The 23,692-nt window shown below is 38.3% G+C and overlaps 1 protein-coding gene across 6 annotated transcripts in view; it reads left to right on the forward strand.

Annotated features, from left to right (window-relative positions):
- Window positions 1-23,692, forward strand: part of NOS1 (nitric oxide synthase 1) — a 445,094-nt gene that overhangs the window by 373,938 nt on the left and 47,464 nt on the right. For all 6 annotated transcript variants that reach the window (XM_073625687.1, XM_073625734.1, XM_073625724.1 and 3 more), the window contains 8 exons: window positions 4,021-4,112; window positions 4,256-4,397; window positions 14,117-14,256; window positions 14,719-14,893; window positions 17,742-17,843; window positions 19,952-20,146; window positions 21,652-21,737; window positions 21,821-21,965. In XM_073625687.1, coding sequence (XP_073481788.1) covers window positions 4,021-4,112; window positions 4,256-4,397; window positions 14,117-14,256; window positions 14,719-14,893; window positions 17,742-17,843; window positions 19,952-20,146; window positions 21,652-21,737; window positions 21,821-21,965 — 1,077 coding nt within the window. The remainder of the gene's footprint in view (window positions 1-4,020; window positions 4,113-4,255; window positions 4,398-14,116; window positions 14,257-14,718; window positions 14,894-17,741; window positions 17,844-19,951; window positions 20,147-21,651; window positions 21,738-21,820; window positions 21,966-23,692) is intronic.

Consider the following 23,692-nt stretch of genomic DNA (forward strand, 5'->3'; position numbering starts at 1 on the left):
ACAGATATTTTAGTGTCAGATAAGGTATACATTGGTACAACTGGTATGGAGAAGTGCCAGGTATGGTGAAAAAAATCTTGTCATGCGGGTGGTGGTATATTTTTATCCCGACATGTTTCGCCACCATGGGCTTCCTCAGGGGATATACCAAAGCAGCACGACGCATAGCACTAAATATATAGAGAGAACATACATTTAGGTCATAATGTTAAGAATTCGTGAACAATAAAAACAAAGCAAAAGACACAAAATATGTGGAGAACACTGTCTGCAGGGGCCAGTCACACATCCACTCACCCAGACAGGAATCCACGGGACTCCACCGACAGGCGCCCAAGCCAATATGGAATCACCCCAATAGGGCAACAAGAGCAGCCAAAAGAGAGATTTTATCTAACCAACTATAAAGTAAGAAAAGTAAAACAAATAAAAATGAAAATAAAAAAATATGGAAAAAGTGTTTTTGGTCTGCCATCACCGATAGAAAATTTGATGGACAGACACAGGTAGCTGAAATCAGCCAAAACATGCATAAAGAGTATACTCACTAAAATGACTATTAAATTGTAGACAAATTAGGGGTGCCATATACAATTGAAAATCATTTTGCCAGTAGCCAAAGCCAGAAAAAAGAATTGAAAAGATATTAAATATTGAGGGGACAATTAATAAATATGGTTGGGCTTTTATATAATGTATCAATATTGAATGTACTATTGACACATCCGTGCACAGGAACCATTATATTATTGTACAGATACACCATAAGATAAAAGTTACCAAGGGGCTTTATCACAAACTCAAAGAACTGCTATGTGTATAGGTTTACGGTAGACTGAACTGCTGCAGATCATCCATTTCCTGACTTGCAGGTAACCAAATAGATGGCAGCAGTTAAAACAGAAATAGAATTCAAAATGGATCCCTGTGGACGGATGGCAATAAAAACGAACATAGTTTGAAATTGCCATAAAGTAAAATTACCTTTAGATAGGCTGGTTCACGTAAATGATCACCCACAGAGCAGCATTTGCTACCCAGAGTGACCGTTCTACTTATGTGCACGCCACTCGGCCACCGTCTGACGTCTCTGACCGAGTATGGACGTGCAACAATCAGTGCACATGTGCGGAGCGTTATTCCAAATTACAAGGGCCATTGCAGAACCTGCAATCTCATGAAGGCCCAGCTGACCGCATTTCCTCTTTCCCATCCCCCCTTTCCCTTTATTTTAGTTATTTATATGTCAGGTTCAGAGTCTTGATTTTGTTTACGTTGCGACCCATGTTATGTACTCTGCTGTTACCTCTATCTAATGTAACAATGTTTGTTGAGAGTCATCCAACCCTTATCTTAGTTTTCTCTTCATGTTCCATGCGAGAAAGCTAATCATTGTAACATTTTTGATGGAAATACTTGTCTTTAGCCCATTATGTAATGCATACTTTTTCTTACAACCTATTTGGACATCCTATTTGTATCCTTATTACATCTGATCATTTTATAGAGTGTTCATCGAGCTTGATGTTATTGTATTGTGCCTATATGTCTTAAACTTTGAATAAAACATATTAAAAAAAAAAATTCAAATTTTATCCCTATATGTACTTCCGTTGGGAAATTTGCACTCACTTACAGTGACTGGAGGTCAGGAATTGTGTGAAAATCTCCCAAACACACAGACAGTCATAACAATTAGTATATAAAAAGGTGATAGTGAATATCCACATATATCTATGTCAAATGGAGGATATGATTACTCCCAATAAAATACTAACATGAATCTATGTGATAACCATATGCATCATGATAATAAAACATAAATGCTATTAAATTAGCTACACAATATAGCTCAAGAGTGTTATAAGTACAATTCTTATTAGCAGAAAGTCCTCATAGAGAGCAATGTTGCCAATTACATAGTATGCCATGTCCTTTCACTGGTTATTGGTGACTTAAAACAGAAAAACACCGCAGAGGTAGTGATTAGGGATAGAAAGATTCCTCCACCTGGAAAATGACTGCCGCTTACCAGCTGCGTTGATCTCTTTTTAAGGAGATCGCATTCGCTTGTGGCATATACCCCTGCTAGAGTCTCTATATTCGTCAGCCAGATATCACCTCTCTTTATGTTAAAATTGCCTCTGAGTGTCTCCCGATCAGCAGTTCCCCATGTTAAAAAGAAGGGCTTCCATAGTGTGATACCGTAAACATTTATTAATCGTTAAAAGAACAAGATTGCACTTACAAGATTATCTTGGGTTAAAAGCATTACAAAGTAACTCGAGCCGGCCGGCTCTCGATATTCACCCATTGTTTCCTGGACTTCGCGTTGTTTTGGTGACGTCAGCACGCCGCTCCTCCCTACACCGTTTCGTCACAGATGACGTCATCCGGGGCACGTGTTGCCCCTGGTGCCCCTGGATGACCTCATCTGTGACGAAACGGCATAGGGAGGAGCCGCGTGCTGACATCACCAAAACAACGCGAAGTCCCGGAAGCAACGGGCGAATATAGAGAGCCGGCCGGCTCGAGTTACTTTGTAATGCTTTTAACCCAAGATAATCTTGTAAGTGCAATCTTGTTCTTTTAACGATTAATAAATGTTTACGGTATCACACTATGGAAGCCCTTCTTTTTAACATGGGGAACTGCTGATCGGGAGCCACTCAGAGGCAATTTTAACAGAAAGAGAGGTGATATCTGGCTGACGAATATAGAGACCCTGGCAGGGGTATATGCCACAAGCGAATGCGATCTCCTTAAAAGAGATCAATGCAGCTGGTAAGCGGCAGTCATTCTCCAGGTGGAGGAATCTTTCTATCCCTGATCACTACCTCTGCAGTGTTTTTCTGTTTTAAGTCACCAATAAGCAGTGAACCGAGGACATGGCATACTATGTAATTGGCAACATTGCTCTCAATGAGGACTTTCTGCTAATAAGAATTGTACTTAGAACACTCTTGAGATATATTGTGTAGCTAATTTAATAACATTTATGTTTTATTAGCATGATCCATATGGTTATCATATAGATTCATGTTAGTATTTTATTGGGAGTAATCATATCCTCCATTTGACATAGATATATGTGGATATTCACTATCACCTTTTTATAGTCTCATGTTTCACAGCTTTTCCTTTTTAATATTACTACATTGTGTGTATCTCACATTTAAGCTGCAGCAAGACCTACCTTTTATGCTACTATTTTTTAGCAGATTAGCTCGCGAGACAGCGCTGTATTTCCACCCTTGACATAACAATTAGTGTGTAAAAGAAATTAGAGTGCTGAAGTGTTGGATCAGTCCGACAATCAGGTTGAATTGTGATTGTTTTTTATTTAAAGACAATAGCCAATGCATTGAGGAGGTTACAGGAATCGTATAATGCTTCTAATTCTGTGTTGAATAAATAATAGCCAGTAAGTGATTGGGAAACAGTTTAGGTGAAACAAACACTTGCTTCATCTAAGCTGTTTCCTGAGCTAACTCTGACTATATATCATTCAACAATCATTAGAATCCCTAAGAAGGAGGATTCATGTAACAACCAAAACACGGTTATCAACTTTAAAGTAAAGAAGTATTTTTATGCACTTGATTGTTTGACTCATTCATTTATTCGGTATTCTGATATCTTCTATAACTCAAGCGTTTAGTCAGTGTTCTCCAGTGGTTGGTGGCTACCTAAGTAGCAGCCTATTTACTACACTTACATCACAAGAATGGCTCATCACCATTTCCTGCTATATGTAAAAGTAATAAAGAAACCTTGTCTGGAGTTTAGGAAAGCAGGATTTTGCAGGAACAATAACTAGTTGATGTACACCATATCAGAAAAAACACGCTCTGATCCATAATAATTTTAATGAACTCTACAGAGGATGATACATAGGGAATGCTGTACTTATTTAACATATTAATAGATATGAAATAAAGCAGATATCTGTATTGTTAAAAAGACCCGTCGTGAATTGGAGAGGACTGAAGTCTTTTTTTTTTCTTGCATTATTCCCAGGTCTTTGATGCTCGAGACTGTACCACTGCCCATGGAATGTTCAATTATATCTGCAACCACATCAAGTATGCCACCAACAAAGGCAACCTCAGGCAAGAACATTCAGTATTCACAGATGATGACCAAGCATCCCTATTTAAGGATAATCAAATATTTATGTACCACAAATTTAGGACACCATATGATATCCTGTATCGTATGTCATAATGATAGCTTATACCTTGTCTTTTCACAGATCAGCAATCACTATCTTCCCTCAAAGGACTGATGGAAAACATGATTTCAGGGTCTGGAATACTCAGCTCATTCGTTATGCAGGATACAAACAACCTGATGGTTCTGTGCTGGGTGATCCTGCTAATGTAGAACTAACTGAGGTAACCTTATATTTAACATTGACTTTAAAGGATGTCATTGGAAATATGGCATTCTCAATGGACCACTAAACACAGATTCATTTTCATCACTGGTGTAGATGTAATAATTACCAGATCTGAACCACATTCCATATAAATCCATTGTAGGAACACAACTGTTAGTTGTAACAGTCTTCTTCTCATGCATGCTTTGTACCAATATTAGTCATATTGTACTGGGAGCTTCTCAGTTTCATGATAATATTATCATAATCATTCATCACAGACACATGCAGTACACTTGGTAACTATTAGTAATAACTTGTATTATGGTAGAGAGTAGACACATCACTTATATAAAAGCACCAGGACCAAATAGGTTACACCAATGTGTCCTCAGGAAGAGGACTGTTACTTCAAAGCTATTGTTTCTAATTTCTAGGGACACTTTAATGACTGGAGTGGTACCACTGGTTTGGCGCATGGCCAATGTGGTGCCTGTATTTAAAAAGTGATCAATGTCTTTGCCTATAAACTACAGACCAGTTAGTTTACTTCTATACTTGAGAGTTTAAAGTGATATTAAACTCTTGTTTTTTTAAAAATAACAAATGTGTTATACTCACCTGCTCTGCGCAATGGCGTTGCACAGAGCAGCCCCGATCCTTTTCTGGGGTCCACTGCCGCCGCTTCTGGCTCCTCCTATCTTCAAATATCCCCCCCAGCGAGCCATACTGTGTGCGTCTATTGACACACACAGTGCGGCTTGGCCCTGCCCCCCACTCCATCGTCACTGGAGTGATTGACAGCAGTGAGAACCAATGGCTACTGCTGCTCTCACTTAGTCCAGTGAGGAGGGAGAGAAAAAGCAGCTCCGCTGCTCTCTGGCACAGCGCTGGACAGAGATAAGGCTGAGGTAAGTATGTGGCAGAGGGCTGGGGGGGGGGGGCACAACAAAAAGGTTCTAAACTCTAATGTAGAGAATGCATTAGGTAGAAAACCTTTAGTCTCTACAACCACTTTAATAAAAGACCACCTAGAACTGTTTTTGCTAGAAAGCAGTATTTTAACCCCTCCCACACAGAATATGCATATATACACCGTTCACAGAAGTGGGACTTCTTCCATGGGGCCACATATATGTGCCACTGTGTTTGTACTAGGAGTGCACTGCACACAGGGCTGGACTGGAACAAAAATTTGGCCCTGGATTTCATCCTGACCGGCCCACTTTAATTTTGAGTGTCCCCGTCAGCAGTGTGTCCCCATCACCAGCTGCCCCCTTTCATCGGAGTGTCCACTGTCCTCCCTCTCCTCCCCCTCCAATGTGTACGCACAGTTCTGAAGGCAGCATCTCGTTCCTCTCTTCAGTCATGAGATAAGTGACAAGTGATAAGGGGAGAGAGGAAGGAAAGTCTGCCGGCTGTCTATCTCCCACTGCAGGCTGGAGGGAGCAGAAAGCCTAATCCTCTCCAGCAAGTGACGGCAGCTGCTCCCCTCCTGACAGGAGTGAAATCACGATCACTGACCGGCCCACTGAGCCATCGGCCCACCGGGAAACTCCTGGTGGTCCCGCTGGCCAGTACATGCCTGACTGCACAGCGTGCTCCAAGCCCAGTAACCAAGCTCTCACCTAGTGATCGGGAATGGAAAGGCCTGGTTTCTGATCACCTGATCGCTGTGATAGCTTCTGATTGGGGCTATCACAGTATTCAGTCAATGTATAGCTCACCCCTGTTTTTTTCTTCTCTTGAATTGAAAAAATATATGGTGTATCTTTTTCTCCCTGGTAGAGGAAAAAAGTGTAAACAAAAACAAGTGTGTGTAAAAATTAGGGTCAAGATTAGGGTCAAAGGTTAGGGTCAATACATTTTAGGTAAAAAAAAAACACTTTTTTTTTGTTATAATGTTAGTGTCAGTATAGGTGTTTCTTAGGTAGGATAAAAAATTTTGTACTATTTTATAATTTTTTTTAATATTTTGTGGCAGTTTTACTTTAATAATAAAAAAAATCAGGAAATATCACAATTACAATTTACCACCAAACGAAAGCCTAATTTGTCCTTAAAAAACAAGGTACAATTCACCTGGATACACTGAGAAGTTGTGATGATGTTGTGTACAGTTTTACTAACAAATGTCAAAGTTTCAGGCGTTGAGATGTGCTTTGCCTTCCGTCGTGAAGGAGTTAAGCAGGAAAAAAACAAGGATTCATGAATGACCTAAGTTGTCTTATTATGAAAAATAAGCAAAAATGTAGACAAAGGAATGGCTGTGGATTTAGTATGCTTGGATTTTGTAAAAGCATATGACACAGTTCCCCACACACAGCTAATGTGTAAGTTAAAGTCTACAGGCTTAGAAAATTCAGTTTGTAAATGGATAGAAAACTGGCTAAAAGACCGTATTCAGAGATTGGTGATTATTGATTCATTCTCTGAATGGTCTGAGGTTATTAGAGATGTACCCCAAGGTTCAGTTTTGGAACCCTTGGGGTACACCACTTTTACACCTACTTTTTAACCTATTTATAAATGATATAGAATTTGGAATTAAATAACCATTTCACTATTTGCAAATTACACCAAGATATACAGTGCAATTATGTTCTTACAGGATGTCTCCAACTTACAAGCAAACTTCAATGCACTATTTAATTGAGCAACTACAATACTGTATGTGGCAAAAGAGGTTTACTTTTAATAAATTTAAGGTTTTTCACTTGGGGGCTAAAACCATGCATACATCAAACATACTTGGGGGGGGGGGGACAGCTTGCCATGTCAGCGGTAGAGAAGGCTCTGGGTGTTCTGGTAGATCATAGACTTAATAAGAGCTTGCAATGCCAAGCTGCAGTTTCTAAAGCTAGCAAAATACTTTATTGTATTAAAAGGGGTATAGACACCACAGAGAGAGATATCATTTTGCCCCTGTGCAAAATCATTAGTAAGACCTCATCTGGAATATGCAGTTCAGTTTTGAGTACCAGTTTACAAAAAGGATATCAGGGAACTGGAGAAAGTGCAGAGATGGGCAACCAAACTGATAAGAGGCATGGAGGAGCTATAAGGATAGATTAGCTTAACTAAATAGTTACATAGTAGGTGAGGTTGAAAAAAGACACAAGTCCATCAAGTCCAACCTATGTGTGTGATTATGTGTCAGTATTACATTGTATATTCCTGTATGTTGCGGTCGTTCAGGTGCTTATCTAAAATTTTTATGAAACTATCGATGCTCCCGCTGAGACCACGCCTGCCTGTGGATGGGAATTCCATATCCTTACCACTCTTACAGTAAAGAACCCTCTACGTAGTTTAAGGTTAAATCTCTTTTCTATAAATTTTAATGAGTGGCCATGTGTCTTATTAATCTCCCTTTCGTGGATAAAAAAAAAAAAAAGTTTTATCCCTATTGTGAGGTCACCAGTACGGTATTTGTAAATTAAAATCATATCTCCTCTCAAGTGTCTCTTCTCCAGAGAGAATAAGTTCAGTGCTCGCAACCTTTCTTCATAACTAATGTCCTCCAGACCCTTTATTAGCTTTGTTGCCCTTCTCTGTACTTGTTTCATTTCCAGTACATCCTTCCTGGGGACTGGTGCCCAGAACTAGACAGCATACTCTAGGTGCGGCCGGACCAGAGTCTTTTAGAGGCAGAGAATTATCGTTTTATCTCTGGAGTTGATCCCCTTTTTAATGCATGCCAATATTCTGTTTGCTTTGTTAGCAGCAGCTTGGCATTGCATGCCATTGCTGAGCCTATCATCTACTAGGACCCCCAGGTCCTTTTCCATCCTAGATTCCCCCAGAGGTTCTCCTCCAAGTGAGTAGATTGCATTCATATTTTTGCCACCCAAATGCATTATTTTACATTTTTCCACATTAAACCTCATTTGCCATGTAGTTGCCCACCCCATTAAATGTATTCTCTCTTGAGAAGAGGAGATTAAGAGGGGATATGATAAATTTGTATAAATACATAAGTGATCCATATAGTAAACTTGGTGTAGAGTTAAGGGGGAACTCTTTATGTCTGGAGGAAAAAAGATTTAGCCTACACATTCGGAAAGGCTTTTTGACAGTAAGAGCTGTGAAAATGTGGAATAGACTTCCTCAAGAACTAGTTCTGGCCAGCTCAGTAGATTGTTTTAATTTAATTGGATTTAAACATGTATAGGTAATGACACCAGGGATTGTTGATCCAAAGAATATCCAATTGCCTCTCAGGGGATCAGGAAGGAAATTTTTCCCCCAATGGAACAAACTGGATAATGCTTTATTGTTTTTTTGTTTTTTGTTTGCCTTCCTCTGGATCAACTGTGGTTAAAGGATTGTGTATATAGAGGTTTCTATTTGTTTATTTTTTCTATTGGTTAAACTACAGTAGATGGACTTATGTCCTTTTTTTAACCTAACTATATCACCATGTAACATCATATACACAGGCAAGCAGGATTCTTTTAGGTTGAATGCCATGTTAATGACAGAGGATCAGTTAGGGAGCAAAAAACAGAAAGTTATAGGGATAGGGTTAAGAGATTCAACAACAGCTCTGTGCAATGAAGAATGTTTAATTGAAAAGTTTCCTTGAAAAGTACTTTTTAGCAACAAGTACCAACTGTATTGTGTGCTATTTTCAAAACCTTTCACTCCAGTGTAAGCAGGCTGTTACATGAACACATTTATTTGTCATTTTTCCAGGGTTCAATGACAGAAATATTTCTCTAGCAACAATACTTTTCAGCATGTCAGTCAGACTCTCAGTCTCCCACATGTTGTCACCTCTCTCTCTCTCTCTCTCTCTCTCTATATATATATTTAAAAGTGCCCTTAGTTTACCATTGTGTACTGAAAATACAGACTGTGCTCTTTTTTTTGTTTTTTGTTTTTGCCAAAGTAAAGCATTTTATTCCACATGCGCTTAAACAGAACTTTACAACACATGCTAAACCAATCACTGAACACTATATTAACAATAATCCAACATTGATGACCAGCAAACATGAATATTAACCAGTTTAATTAAATTCAAAATAATGAATAAAGAAAATGAAAGAGATCTGAGCTAATTTTTATTGAAAAACAATAATGTCCCCAAGATGAATCCTCTATTTTGAATAAAAACAATTCTAATCATTCATGGCATATGTTTCTGTACAGACAGAAGAACTAAGGTGTTCCCCAATTAAAACTGAATCTAGGTCCTACTGATTATATTCCTTATCCACTTAAGGACCAAGCCTCTTTCTGAGATTTGTTGTTTACAAGTTAAAAACACCCTAAAGAATAAAATGGCAGTCATTGCAATACTTTCTATCACACCGTATTTGCGCAGCGGTCTTACAAGCGCACTTTTTTTGGAAAGGACACACTTTTTTTTGAATAAGGTTAAGTTAGCCCAATTTTTTATTTTAGATTGTGATAGATAATGTTACGTCGAGTAAATTGATACCCAACATGTCAAGTTTCAAAATTGCGCCTGCTCGTGAAATGGCGACAAACATTTACCCTTAAGAAATTTAAATAGGCGACATTTAAAAAATTCTACAGATTGCATATTTTGAGTTACAGAGGCAGTCTAGGGCTAGAATTATTGCTCTCACTCTACCAATCGCAGCGATACCTCACATGTGTAGTTTGAACACCGTTTTCATATGCGTTCGCTTCTGCACGCGAGTTCTGCGCGATCTTTAGATAGATCACAATGACAAATAATATTTCAAAAAGTCATCTTGTTTTGTTTATACAGTCATTTATAAGCTATATTTTATTAATAATAAAGGAAAAATATAGAGTAATTTTACAGATTACATATTTTTGAGTTAGTATTGCAGCATTATAAAGTACACTGCAATACAAATTACTCTAATGCCCTGTACACACGGTCGGACATTGATCGGACATTCCGACAACAAAATCCAAGGATTTTTTCCGACGGATGTTGGCTCGAACTTGTCTTGCATACACACGGTCACACAAAGTTGTCGGAAAATCCGATCGTTCTGAACATGGTGACGTAAAACACGTACGTCGGGACTATAAACGGGGCAGTAGCCAACAGCTTTCGTTTCTAAATTTATTCTGAGCATGCGTGGCACTTTGTGCGTCGGATTTGTGTACACACAATCGGAATTTCCGACAACGGATTTTGTTGTCGGAAAATTTTATAGCAAGCTCTCAAACTTTGTGTGTCGTAAATTCCTATGGAAAATGTGTGATGGAGCCTACACACGGTCGGAATTTCCGACAACAAGGTCCTATCACACATTTTCCATCGGAAAATCCTATCGTGTGTACAGGGCATCAGAATATTAAATAATTCATTTTTATTTTTTTTTATGTGGCTTTCGCAATTTTGCAATCTTTATTTGTTTTATATATGTTTTTGTTATTATATAAAATGTAGAAAATTGTAACTCAGTCTCTAGACGAAGCTTTCATTGACTGCAACTACTCTGTATCTCTCTTAATAATTGTTGACTGTGCTGACTTACTCAGGTTGATTTATTAAAAGACTAGACAATATTCACTTATGTACTTTATTATAAAATGAAACTGTGTTCACTTTAGTCATCCAATCACGCGCAAGGCAAAATTTCCCTGCACATAATTGGGTATTGAAGTGAATGTTTCTCCAAGCCTAATCAACTTTCCCTAATCGTTAAGGAAATTAGCTGCATAGACTTGCAATGAGAGCAGTAAAACTCAACAATCATGTAACAGGAAGCAGAACCATGAGATGCACACGGCAAATATGGCTGCCCCATGTACATATAAGTACAAACAGTGCATAGCAAGTATTTAAAAAAAAAATATTAATAAGATAATCTGTAGAATGTAATGATATTTTCGACTAATCAGAAAGGTTCTCCATGGTATTGCTTCTGCAATCATAGCACTGTTAAGTCCATCTATTAATAGGTCACACTTCATTCACTTTAATACTCCACTACATTTTGATCCTTTGTTTTTCAGCCCCTACATCATCATCAGCCTAACTGCCTGGTGGCCATTACTAATAGACTGTTTCTAATGTTTGAGCGGGAATATAGGTATAGACCTCCATAGACACAAAGGATATAAACCCACTTTATGTCCACTCAATGCCTTTGCAAACCCAGAAATTATCTTGTACAAGTAGCAGTGAGATCATCACTTGTGTTGTACATAGCCTGTGTGAGAGGTACCCAGCAGGCTCCACTTACTACAACATGCCTGCAGAAAACTACGGAAGGGGATGGAGACAAGATCCGAGACTCTGCACCAGGATAGAGAGAGGCAGTGACCGATCTTTAGTACAGGAGGATCCTACACGGAAACAAGGTTTCACATTGGATTACTACAGAGTAGAAGAATGTGCCTGCTCACAGTCTTCTGCAGAATATACACTGACCTGCACCCATGCAGCTCAGTTTACATTCCGGCACAGTGCCCGTGTTTCAAGGTGACTGCACTCCTGCACACCCCAGTCAATCAAATCAAGGGAAAAGCCCTGCACCCGAAAGAAGCTGGGGAGAAAATGCCGGCGAGGGATCTTGAGGGCATTGAAGCAGAGGTAAGTATTTTGGTTCTGCTTTAAGTAAGAATACACATGCCTCTTGTGTTTAGTATTTGACTATCACAGAGTTCAGCTTTAAACTTTCCTTACAGACACAGCAGCCATATCTGTACAGTAAATATTGGATCAGCACACAGAAGTCTTTGTCAAGTATAAAAAGAAAAATCCTACATGGTGGATGCAAATGACATAAAAATCATAACACAATGAAAAGGATAACCAATAAATAATATACATTTCTAAGAAACAAATTATTTGCATACAAAGTAAATACATAGAAAAACCAGGCCAGTAGCTAAATGCTAACCTTTTAACAATTGCATTATTCAAACCACTTGCCGAACGCAATGCGTATATTATTATTATTATAATTATTATACAGGATTTATATAGTACCAAGAATTTGCGCAGCGCTTTACAACTTGAGGGTAGACAGTATAGTTACAATACAATTCAATACAGGAGGAATGAGAGGGCCCTGCTCATTAGAGCTTACAATTTAGAAGGAAGGGTCAAGTGATACAAAAGGTAATAACTATGGGGGATGAGATGATGGAGAAAATAAACATACAATTGTTAAGTGTGGGTAGGATAGGCTTCTCTGAAGAGGAGGGTTTTTAGAGACCTAAAAGCTAACAGAGTAGGAGATAATCGGACATATTGGGGTAGGGAGTTCCATAGAATGGGAGAGGCTCTGGAAAAGTCCTGGAGACGAGCATGTGAGGAGGTGACAAGGGAGCTAGAGAGCAGGAGGTCTTGGGAGGAATGAAGAGAATGATTAGGCTGGTATTTTTGTAAGTTGTTGTTGGTATTTTGAATTTAATTCCTTGGGTGAGCAGAAACCAATGGAGGGATTGACAGAGAGGAGTAGCAGACACGGAGCGGTTGGTAAGGTGGATGAGTCTGGCTGCAGCATTAATATATATACGTTGCGGTTTTCAAGTGGTTTACCGGGATTATGGCTTAAGGTATCAGCCATAACCCCGATATTGCTTTTTGCAGCCAGCAGCTGGTTTTCTCATGAAACACTTCCGAGCGGGTCATGAGCCGATGGAATGGTTTCCAAAGTGGCCGGAGGGGAGACGTTCCCCCCTCCCACCACTCGCCGGTGTTTTTTGGGCTTACCGTTTCCACTGTTTCACCTGAGAAATGATCCAACAGTGCGGCTAGCTGCTCCCATAGGTGATCAAAGAGTACATACTCTTTGATCAATTCTATGGCCTTGGAGGACCAGAGTAATGTCAGGACATCACTTCCAGTCCAGGCTGGAGTAATTTCTCAATATTTTTTATTTTTTTAAATAAAAAGATACATTTTTTTTTTTTAAGAAGAGTTTTGGGGTATTTTTGACCCCAGATCACTCCATAAAGAGAACCTGTCATTCTTATTTCTATTACAAGGGATGTTTACATTGCTTGTAATCTTAATAAAGGTGATTAAAAAAATAAAAGGTGTAGAAGCAAACGCATAGGTAAGTCGTGCACATATATGTAAACGGTATTCACACAACACATGTGAGGTATCACCGTGAACGTTAGAATGAGGGCAATAATTCTAGCATTATCATATGTAACTCTAAACAGGTAAAGGTGTTTAAAGCGTCGCCTATGGAGATTTTTAAGTACTCTAGTTTGTCGCCATTCCACGAGCATGTGCAATTTTAAATTTTAAAGCGTGACATGTTAGGTATCTATTTGCTCAGCATAACATCATCTTTCACATAATACAAGAAAATTGGGGTAAATATTGTTTTTAGTTTTTTTCAATTCATTAAAGTGTATTTTTTCTAAAAATTTGCTTTTGCAAAACCGCTGCGCAAATACCGTGTGACATAAAAAAATTGCAACAATCGGCATTTTATTCCCTAGGATCTCTGATAAAAAAAAATGTATAATGTTTGAGGGTTATAAGTAATTTTCTAGCAAAACATACTGATTTAAAAGTGCTGAAAAAAGCCTGGTCGGCAAGTGGTTAAAAAACACTTGGTTAAAAAACAAGTGGTTAAAAAACACTACCGCATGTAATATCAGTGATTTTATATTTTATAAAACAAGTTCAAACCCCAGATCAATATTTGCTTTCAGGAAGATGGAGTGCTAATGTGAATAACAGACTTACACGAGAAAAACGTTTTGCTTTGTGAATGATGAATTGTTGTTTCTTATTACATCTTTTAACAGATCTGTATTCAGCAAGGCTGGAAAGCTCCACGAGGCCGTTTTGATGTCCTTCCTCTTGTACTCCAGGCAGATGGCAATGACCCTGAGCTTTTTGAGATCCCCCCAGAACTGATAATGGAAGTCCAGATACGGCACCCAAAGTATGATTGCAGACCTTGAATATAGACTCACTTTGTGTCATTAGCAAATTGAACGCTTATTATGATACATTTCATAGGTGTAAATCAACAATATATGTAGAGATTGTACACATTAGTATTAACTAGAGGAATATTACAAGTGGCCTGGGCATCATAGAAGCAAGTGCTGTTTATTTAAGTAATAGGTAATTTACATTGTTCTATATACACAAATATTATTTGTATGTCATTTATATCGTTCACACTTTTTTTTTCTTTGTTAAAATGTTGAGACTTTATATTCTTTGGGTAATTCAAAATCTGATCACGCTTATATCTTTATCGGTATGGTGTTATTATAAGTTAAATCAGTCAAGATATGAGTACAGTAGATGTCAAATGCAATAGAAAAGTATTCACTTAAAAGCTGACTTTTGGGTTTGTGGTGTTTGACTAAAAAATATTTTTTATTCATTCTTTCAGATTTGAATGGTTTAAGGAGTTGGACTTAAAATGGTATGGATTGCCTGCTGTATCCAGTTTACTGTTAGAGGTTGGAGGATTGGAGTTCACTGCATGTCCTTTCAGTGGATGGTACATGGGCACTGAAATTGGAGTTCGAGATTACTGTGACAATTCCCGCTATAACATAATGGAGGTACTGTGGCCTGGTAAAGAGCTCCACCTTTTGGCAGCAATAGATAACTGATCACGCTTACTGAATATTTGTATATGTCAAAAGGACATATTAATCAATAGACTGTGCACAATATTTCACAAAAATTTACATTTCAATGGCTTCATCAGATGTTTGAAATGTTTTTCTTTGTTGGAATGGTGCAAAATAGCTTTTTAGGTTTACAACAGTCTTTTTCCTTGTACTGTGCTATTTTGTTTATTTAAAAAAAAATCTCCTAAACTGAAGAGGTAAGGGGTGCTTTATCATTTTTCTAGATTAACATGAGCCCCTTTAAGCAGCAACATGTCACTATAATGCAGAGCCAGTGGCTGTCTTTCCCTTACAAGCTTCACAGATGCACTGTTAGCTTGTTGCTTGTAATACAGAGATCAAGTATGCCCTCTGCATAACATATAGCTTACTGCAGCTCTCAAGACTCATCTTACTAAGTATGTTACTTGTAGGACTGTATTTTTATGATTATATTTCATTAACTGTGCGCATTGGTTATCTGTATGTATGAAAAAAAAAATCAGCATCATTTCTGAACAAGTACTGAATCAGTTAAACATAGAAAAGTGACAGAAGTGCAGAAAAGTGACCAAGTAGTTCATTGAGTCAACCTTTTTTTTTTTTACATGGTTTGTATTTTTTGTTTTTGTTAACTTTATTGTCTGACTGTAGATCTATGTTTGTCCCAAGCATGTTTGAAGCCATTTGCTGTTGACTAACTCACTACCTCTGCTGGAAGTTTATTTCAAGCACCAACTACCCTTTCAGGAAAATAATACTTTCTAAGATTAGTTTTGAACGTTTCTCCAATTAGTTTGAAGTCATGTCCCCATTACATTGTTTTCATAGTCATACTGTTTTTAGTAAGTCTTAGCAGACCCAGAAACCTGCAATAAGATGAGGCCACAGCTAATGATTTGAAACAGCCTATTCATTCAGCCAATGACTCCAACCCCATTGTTACTGTTGTCATGTAAAAAAAAAAAAAAACTATATTATTAGAGACTTGTGATTTACAGAGGTTACCAGAGAATGATCAAGGTATAGAAAGACTTCTATAGACTGCCCACATTACAAAGAGACTGTCCATATTACAGGACATTTGGCCATGCTGGAAAGCCTTGCAGAGGCAACATTAGAACAATTACCAAAGACTGTCCATGTCAGACAGCCCATATCAGAGAAATATCCAGAGACTGCCAATGTGTATCATTATTATAAACTGCCAAATGACCTACTACAGAAAACTCATTTGGAAGACCACTACACTCAGCACTATCTTTCTGCAGATGACCCTAAATGGTATACATATCTTACCACATAACTAAAGCAGTAAATGGTATTTATCAATAGTTCATCAATAATTCATCATAAAATCAATCAAGTGCAAATTTAGTGAACTACAATAATATAGGGAAAATATTTTTTTTCTTAATATAAATGAAAATCATGTGTTTAGCAAAAAGACAGTCCCAATAATCCTCTTCAAGAACTGGTTACCTGAATCCCATGTGCACAAATCCACATCTGTGATTGGAAGACTTTCACCAATTCGTGAAACACCACCACCTTCTAAAATGAACACTCACCAGAAATAAAATAAAAAGACACCTTTGGTTTATGTCTGGGTTAACCACTCCACTCATATAAATATATCTGAAGATTTCCAAACGGTATGCCAGTAATCACTCCATGCATCTCCACATTGATATCAGGATTTCATAGAAAGCAAACAGCCATCATTGCGCAACATATTATGCTTTATTCCATCAATAAAATATGTGTAAAAAAATTTCACTCACAAATATAGTGCCTATAGACCGGCACTGAGTCTTTCCAGCCATACTTTCGGGGCTAACAAGCGCCGTTCCGTCTCCTGGGGTCGGTGTGCGTTCCAAGCCTCAATATGGTGCGGGTTGGGGCAGGAAGTGACGTCGGCGTTACCCAGAAGCCTCTACGCATTTCGCATTCAATCATATGTCTTCAGGATGCGGGTAAAAAAAAATTAAAAATCAATTATTTTCCCTATTTTATTGTAGTTCAGTAAATTTGCACATGATTGATTTTATGATTAATTATTGATGAATTATTGATAAATACCATTCGCTGCTTTAGTTATGTGGTAAGATATGTATACAATTTAGGGTCAGCGCAGTTACGCTTTTTACTGTAACATTGTTCACCTCACATTACAGGTGGCAGATCTATGACTGCAACAGATCCGCTACCTAAAGACACATTTATACATTTTTATAGATTTATATTTTTGAGCTGGTGACACACTTTTCACATCTTTCTGCAGATACCTACTCAGCTTTTTAAAGTGTGACCATACATTATACAATGTGATTTACCATCTTCTTTAGCTCTGCCAATTTTGTAGTGGAAGGGCCAGCCTGATATATTACAAATACATCAATAATAAACAGCACATCTGGTATCTCTGTGAGGCTCTGCATGCCTTTCCCACAAGGACCCAAACTGGAGCACTGCAATGTAATACAATAACAGGACCTGCAGCTTGATCCTATTACATACACTCTTCCTAAACTCGCTTACATGTCATTGACCTCAAGAGTAACTGAAGGAACCAGATGTGGTGCCAGACTACAGTCTGGGATGTTGAATGTATATACGGCAAAGTACGAGAACAGTTTCTTTGTATAGTCAAAATAAATTATTCATTTTAAATGCACCAAAAAGCACTTAATATTACTGCTCAACCTGGTCAAATATTTTAAATAATCCAGGCACGTTGTGTTACATATGGTATAGTTTATCATTCACGCTTTACATAGTTCGATGTTTCCTGCAGGAAGTCGCCAAAAAAATGAACTTAGATACAAGAAAAACATCTTCATTATGGAAAGACCAAGCACTGGTGGAAATTAATATTGCAGTTCTGTACAGTTTTCAGGTAATTTGGTGAAATACTTATAAATAATATGTTATGGTGGGCAATCAATATTATACTGCCTAACAGTTTCATTATTTAACATAATGACATGTGCATTCGTTTTCGTCCGAATGCATTTTCGTCCGAATTTCGGGTATTTTCATTATTGTTTTAATAAACGATAAGGAACGTGCAGGTTCCTAAAACCGAAAGATCCGACATAAACAAATGCTTTATTTTCGTTTTCGTTGCTACAACAGATCTAGATAGGAGATTAATTCGATATAGATAGGAGATTCGACATGACGCTGACAAAAGCGATCTGTGTCCATCAAACCTGTGGTCGAATGTGCCTAACCTTAGCTCTATTAGTCCAAGATTATTCTATATATAGAGAAAAGATTCGACTTGAAGATTCGACAAAGCAGTCGCCGCGAGCGGCCATTTATGGTCAGATATTCTGCCCATAGGCTATAGAAGAATTCTAATGTTAGTTGACTAGTAATAATAAATTATTACTAGTGTCATACAACATTAGAATTCTACTATAGCTTGTAGGCGGAACATTCGACCAGAAATTTACGATTGCGGCGTCGTACAGTTTAGCTGCCTCGCTGAATCTTCTTAGAACATTCGACAGACACCATAAGCCTTCAATGACAGATTCAACCTTAATTATTTTGGATTTTCGGACTAATGCATTTTTAACGAAATGAAGTGAATAAAAACGAATTTCTGGAGTAACTAAATAAATTTATTTTTTGGACGAAAACAAAATCCCGAAACGAAATATTTCAGTGTGCACATGGCTAGTAACAAGAAACTAGTGCATGAAAGAGGCACAAGGCACTGGGTAGCTGGAGGCTAGTGTGGGGCTGGAGGCTGCAAGTTTAAAGATGATGTTGCAGAGACCCTGACCATGGAAGTATCTGGGATGCAGTGGAGATAAATCAGGGTCTGTGGATGTAGCGAATGTGCAGAAAAAGATAGGGATGCAGCAGAGTCAGTGGGTGCTGCAGGGTGGCATGTGCAATGAAAATTTAGCAGATACTGTGGCTGCAGCAGAGGCTGTGGTTGCAGCAGGGATACAACAGAGTCTGTGGGGTGAGCTGAGATGCAACAGGGCTGAAGGTACAGGGAAAATGCAGCAGACACAATGGGTGCTGCTGGGATGCAGCAGAGACAGGGGAGGTAGCAGAGATATAGTGAGGATGCAAGGAGGCCTTGGGTGCTATAGAGCTTGGATCTTTGTACTGCAGGTGCTTGGTTGCGCATAATGGGGTGGATAGCTTTGGTAGTTCAGGGGAGCAATAGGACTAATGTGTGTCACTATGGTGGCTCAGGGATGTGAAGACACAGAAAAGTGTGGACACAGTGCTCAAGTGGGGACTAAGTTCCCTGCTTTTAGGATTCAGTGCGTCACTGCATCACTCAAAACATCACGTGATGTGGCCGCAACACTGGGTAAAACTGGGTAAAACTCGAAAGGGAGAAAGCAGAATTACTGGATCATGGGAGGATCATGGTGACTTTTAGGATGTGGCTACTATGGTTTTATTTTATTTTGTTAGTCTGCTGGGAATTGTGGGAAAAATTCTACAAAAGGCTTGCTTGCTGCAGTGATGACTAAATCTGCCCAGTGCAGATGTTGGGTACACACCCAAAATACCTGTATTGTCTAGAGTACAGTAGAAGTAGTTGTATAGTTACATTGTTGTATCTCATATAGTTACCGTATATCTTTTAAGATGGTCTAATATCTGAGTGGGCTTTAAAAATGGTGAACAGTCCATACACAGTCCAAATACCAACAGAGGTAGTCTTAAATGCATATTTAACCTTATTGTATACTTGAAAAATGCATGGGGATTTACCTTTAAGGTAAGAAATGATCATGTAGCATGGAGGTTTGACTCATTCTTCAAATATCTGTGCGTGGTTTAAACAGGGAAATCATATTCTCAGAACACCAGAAGTAGTCTAAGAGGATGGATATTAATTCTTGGTACACATTGTTCTTTATAGATAGGAGAGCCTTCATTTGTATGTTAACTCAACAATAATATCTCACAGTTCAAATAATGATTACATAAAAATTTAGGTCATGATTTGTTTTATCCAATTTTCAGATTGATAAAGTAACGATTGTAGACCATCACTCAGCTACAGAGTCATTTATTAAACACATGGAGAATGAATATCGATGTCGTGGCGGCTGTCCGGCTGACTGGGTTTGGATTGTACCTCCGATGTCTGGAAGTATCACCCCTGTATTTCACCAGGAAATGCTCAACTATCGCCTCTCACCATCCTTTGAATATCAGGTAATTCACTTTTTATGTAAAAATAACAGAATCCACTTAGTCCTAATATTGTACTAAGTTTTCAAAATATGCCTCTCGTTGCTGATAACAGATTTACATTTTTATGGACCATATCTTTTGTTTAATTTTGTTACCCAAGAAACAGAATTTTTTCAAAATGTGGATTTTGAATCACTTTATCTTAGGATCACTGGTTTCATACAAACAACCCTAATAAAGGGGACACTGTCAATGCAATGGTCCCTCAAATCTACAGGGAAATAAACACACCTGTAATTAAGAATGATCTTCCAGCTGGAATGGAGCTGAACACTTGCTTTATTGACTTTTTATTTAGTTACTTCTTAGACCTAAATCTTTGTCAAATATTGTGCCAGTGAACCTGGACTAAATTTTTTTAAAGTAACTTTTTAAAGTAACTGCTATTTAACAAATAAGAAGCCATGTACAAAACTTCTTTCCATTTAGGGAGGGTTTCAAGAGGAGAACTGATAATTATTGCATTTTAAATGAGAATGTTCACAAGTCTGAAAAATGTTTAAAAACATTGTTAAAACAAACATATTTTAAATAAATGCTAAAACAAATTGTTTTATTCTGTGTTGTTCTTTTACAGCATTCATACTGTAGTAGGTTCTAACTTCCCCCCTCCAATAAATCAATGCAGTAGGGGAGTACTATGTGTAACAGTAATTGTAAGTCCACAAGTGTTTATTTGAAGGGGATAAAATGGAGCCTATCACCAATTCAACTTCAATGAGTGGACATGGACTACATTTTTCAACAATCTATATTTATAGGTTTAGGGGGCTCATGCTAATTCAGAGCTGGACAGTCAGCCATGCTGCCTGAAATCTCATCTTTCCATCTCGCAGAAATTGCCTAATCAACACCCAGGCTATATAACTGTCCCATCTCCTCCTTCTTCCCACATGTGCAAAGAGGTCGCCAAATAAGAAAAAAAAATAAGCTCACATTTTAAATGTTGTGCCTTCAGGTCTATGTTTTGTGGGTTCCCTTCTAGAGTGTGAATGTAGAATCGAGGGAACCAAATAATTTGCTTATTAGTTGTATCTGTTATGAAGTTACTATTTCCTCACTAAATGTGGTATAATACACTGGGGTTGATTTACTAAAGGTAAATAGACTGTGCACTTTGTAAGTGCAGTTGCACTCCACAAGGGTGTTTGTTCCAGAGCTTGGCAAATGATTGGATGATAGAAGTCAGCAGAGTTTCTCCTCATGTACTAAGCTCTGGAGTAAATGCCTTTGCATAGTGCAGCTGCATTTGCAAAGTGCATTTAGTGAATCATCTCCACTGTGTTATATACTGCTAGATGCATAGAATGGTGCCACCAAAAAAGCTGTGGTTGTGGGAAGGCCCCAATTTCAGAAAAACTGAAATTGGGGCCTGTTGGCCAATCCAAAAGGGTTTTGTACAGCCTGATGAGCTATGTAGTGTATGCTGATGTTACCTAATAACTGTAAAAATCTCTTATGTACAGCCTGATCCCTGGAACACGCACATATGGAAAGGAGTAAATGGGACTCCAACCAAGAAGAGAGCCATTGGATTTAAGAAGCTGGCAAAGTGAGTATTGAATCAGTGGCTGTATAATGCAAATATTATTGTTGCTTTCTATTATTAATAACTCGGTTTTACTTTATCTACAGGGCAGTTAAATTCTCAGCAAAATTAATGGGGCAAGCAATGGCTAAAAGAGTAAAAGCTACAATCCTCTATGCGACAGAGACAGGAAAGTCTGAAGTCTATGCAAAAACATTGTGTGAAATCTTCAAGCATGCCTTTGATGCGAAGGTAAGACATTGTTTTAAAGCTTCAGTCTCCAGGGATGTTATAAACATCTGTGAAAAAATCCAAACACCGTGGAAGAAGATTAAAGATGTACGGCATTATGCTGAAAACACATTTATACATACAGAAATAATCCTGCATATAGAGTATGTGAAATAAGAAAGTCTTTGGATTACAGCTGTTCTTATTTTATTTATCCTCTTGTATAGAAAATTATTCTGTAGAACCATATTTGACATTGTATTCTGTGTTTTCAATGGCAATCACAAATAATTGCTTTTTGGTCCAGGTCTATGGCTCAAAGCAATGTTTAAATATAACTGGTAGAAGTTATTGTTATTTTTTATAAGATTCACTAGTGTTCATTTGTGAATCACTAGCATTTATGTGGGTCCATTTCTTTTTGATCTGTTCCAGTCCTTTAAAACAATGATGCCCGCCATTGTTTTTTAAGACTATTGGGATTGTTCATTCCAGATCCTATAGGCTAGTACATTTACATTCACAAATAAATAAATAAAGAAAAGCTGTCTTTGATGCTGGATCTCCCCGCAAGCTGTTGTGTTCTGACAGGGGGGCACCCCCCTCCCCCGCCAGAACACTCCTATCAGCGTTCTCTGCCATTGGATGAGAGCGCTGATCAGGAGTCGGTCAGCTGCTGGTTTTCCAGCATGCACATCTGACAGAAGCCGGCCAAATGGCTGAAATGGTGATGGTATGATCATTTATCACACTCTTTGGTCCTCAGGGTTAAGGTCAGCCATAAACAGAGCAAATTTCTTTCCTGCAAGAAAGAACTTTGCTTGAATTTGGCTGTGTTGATGGGGGATCCCTCCTGTGGAACCATTGAGTTCTCCCAGCAGAGGGGGAGAGGCGAAAGAAGCCGCCCCCACTGGGGGAACACAGTAATTATTGCTAGTGGCTATAACAGCCCATACATGGTTCGAATCTCAGTCAGTTCCTGATGAACCAGCCCAGATTTGACCTGTCTATGACCAGCTTAAGAGTAGGCAATGCTGCACATTTTTATCTGTCAAAACAGAATGTAGATTAATGTTCCCTCTACACAGGGCATTGTGCAAGTGAACATTAACCTATAGATTGCACTCCTAGTCCTAAAAGATAAGATTAGGAGTTTCGTTAAGCGTAATGGTCACCTTAAGGTTAGGTATTGGTAAAAATGCTAAATTTAAGTGTTAAATTAGGATGAGGCTAAGAGCTAAGCCATAATTTTAGATTTTAGGTGATAGTGAAGAGAGTTAGTTGCCAAAGTCACAGTGAGGTTTAGTCTAAAGCCTCGTACACACGATCGGATTTTCTGACGGGAAATGTGTGATGACAGGCTGCTGGCGGAAAATCTGACTGTGTGTATGCTCCATCGGACAATTGTTGTTGGATTTTCCGCAGACAAATGTTGGTTGAGAGGTTTTAAAATTTTCCGCGACAAATGTCTGTTGTCGGATTTTCCGAGCGTGTCTACACAAGTCCGTCGGACAAAAGTCCAAAGTACAAACGCGAAAGCTCGGAAGCAAGGATGAGCCAGAAGCAGTCGGTATTGTAAACTAGCGTTCGTAATGCAGAATTATCATTCATGACGTGGTAAATTATGAAATCTCGAAATGCAGCGCACATTCTCTTCTTCTTTAATGGGATAATAATGAAGCTGCTTTGCTGGTGATACTGATGGAGTTATGGCAAAGAAATTTTCAAAGGCTTTTTTTTGTAGTGAT

This window comes from Aquarana catesbeiana, linkage group LG01, assembly GCF_042186555.1.
Source record: "Aquarana catesbeiana isolate 2022-GZ linkage group LG01, ASM4218655v1, whole genome shotgun sequence".
Lineage (NCBI taxonomy): Eukaryota > Metazoa > Chordata > Amphibia > Anura > Ranidae > Aquarana > Aquarana catesbeiana.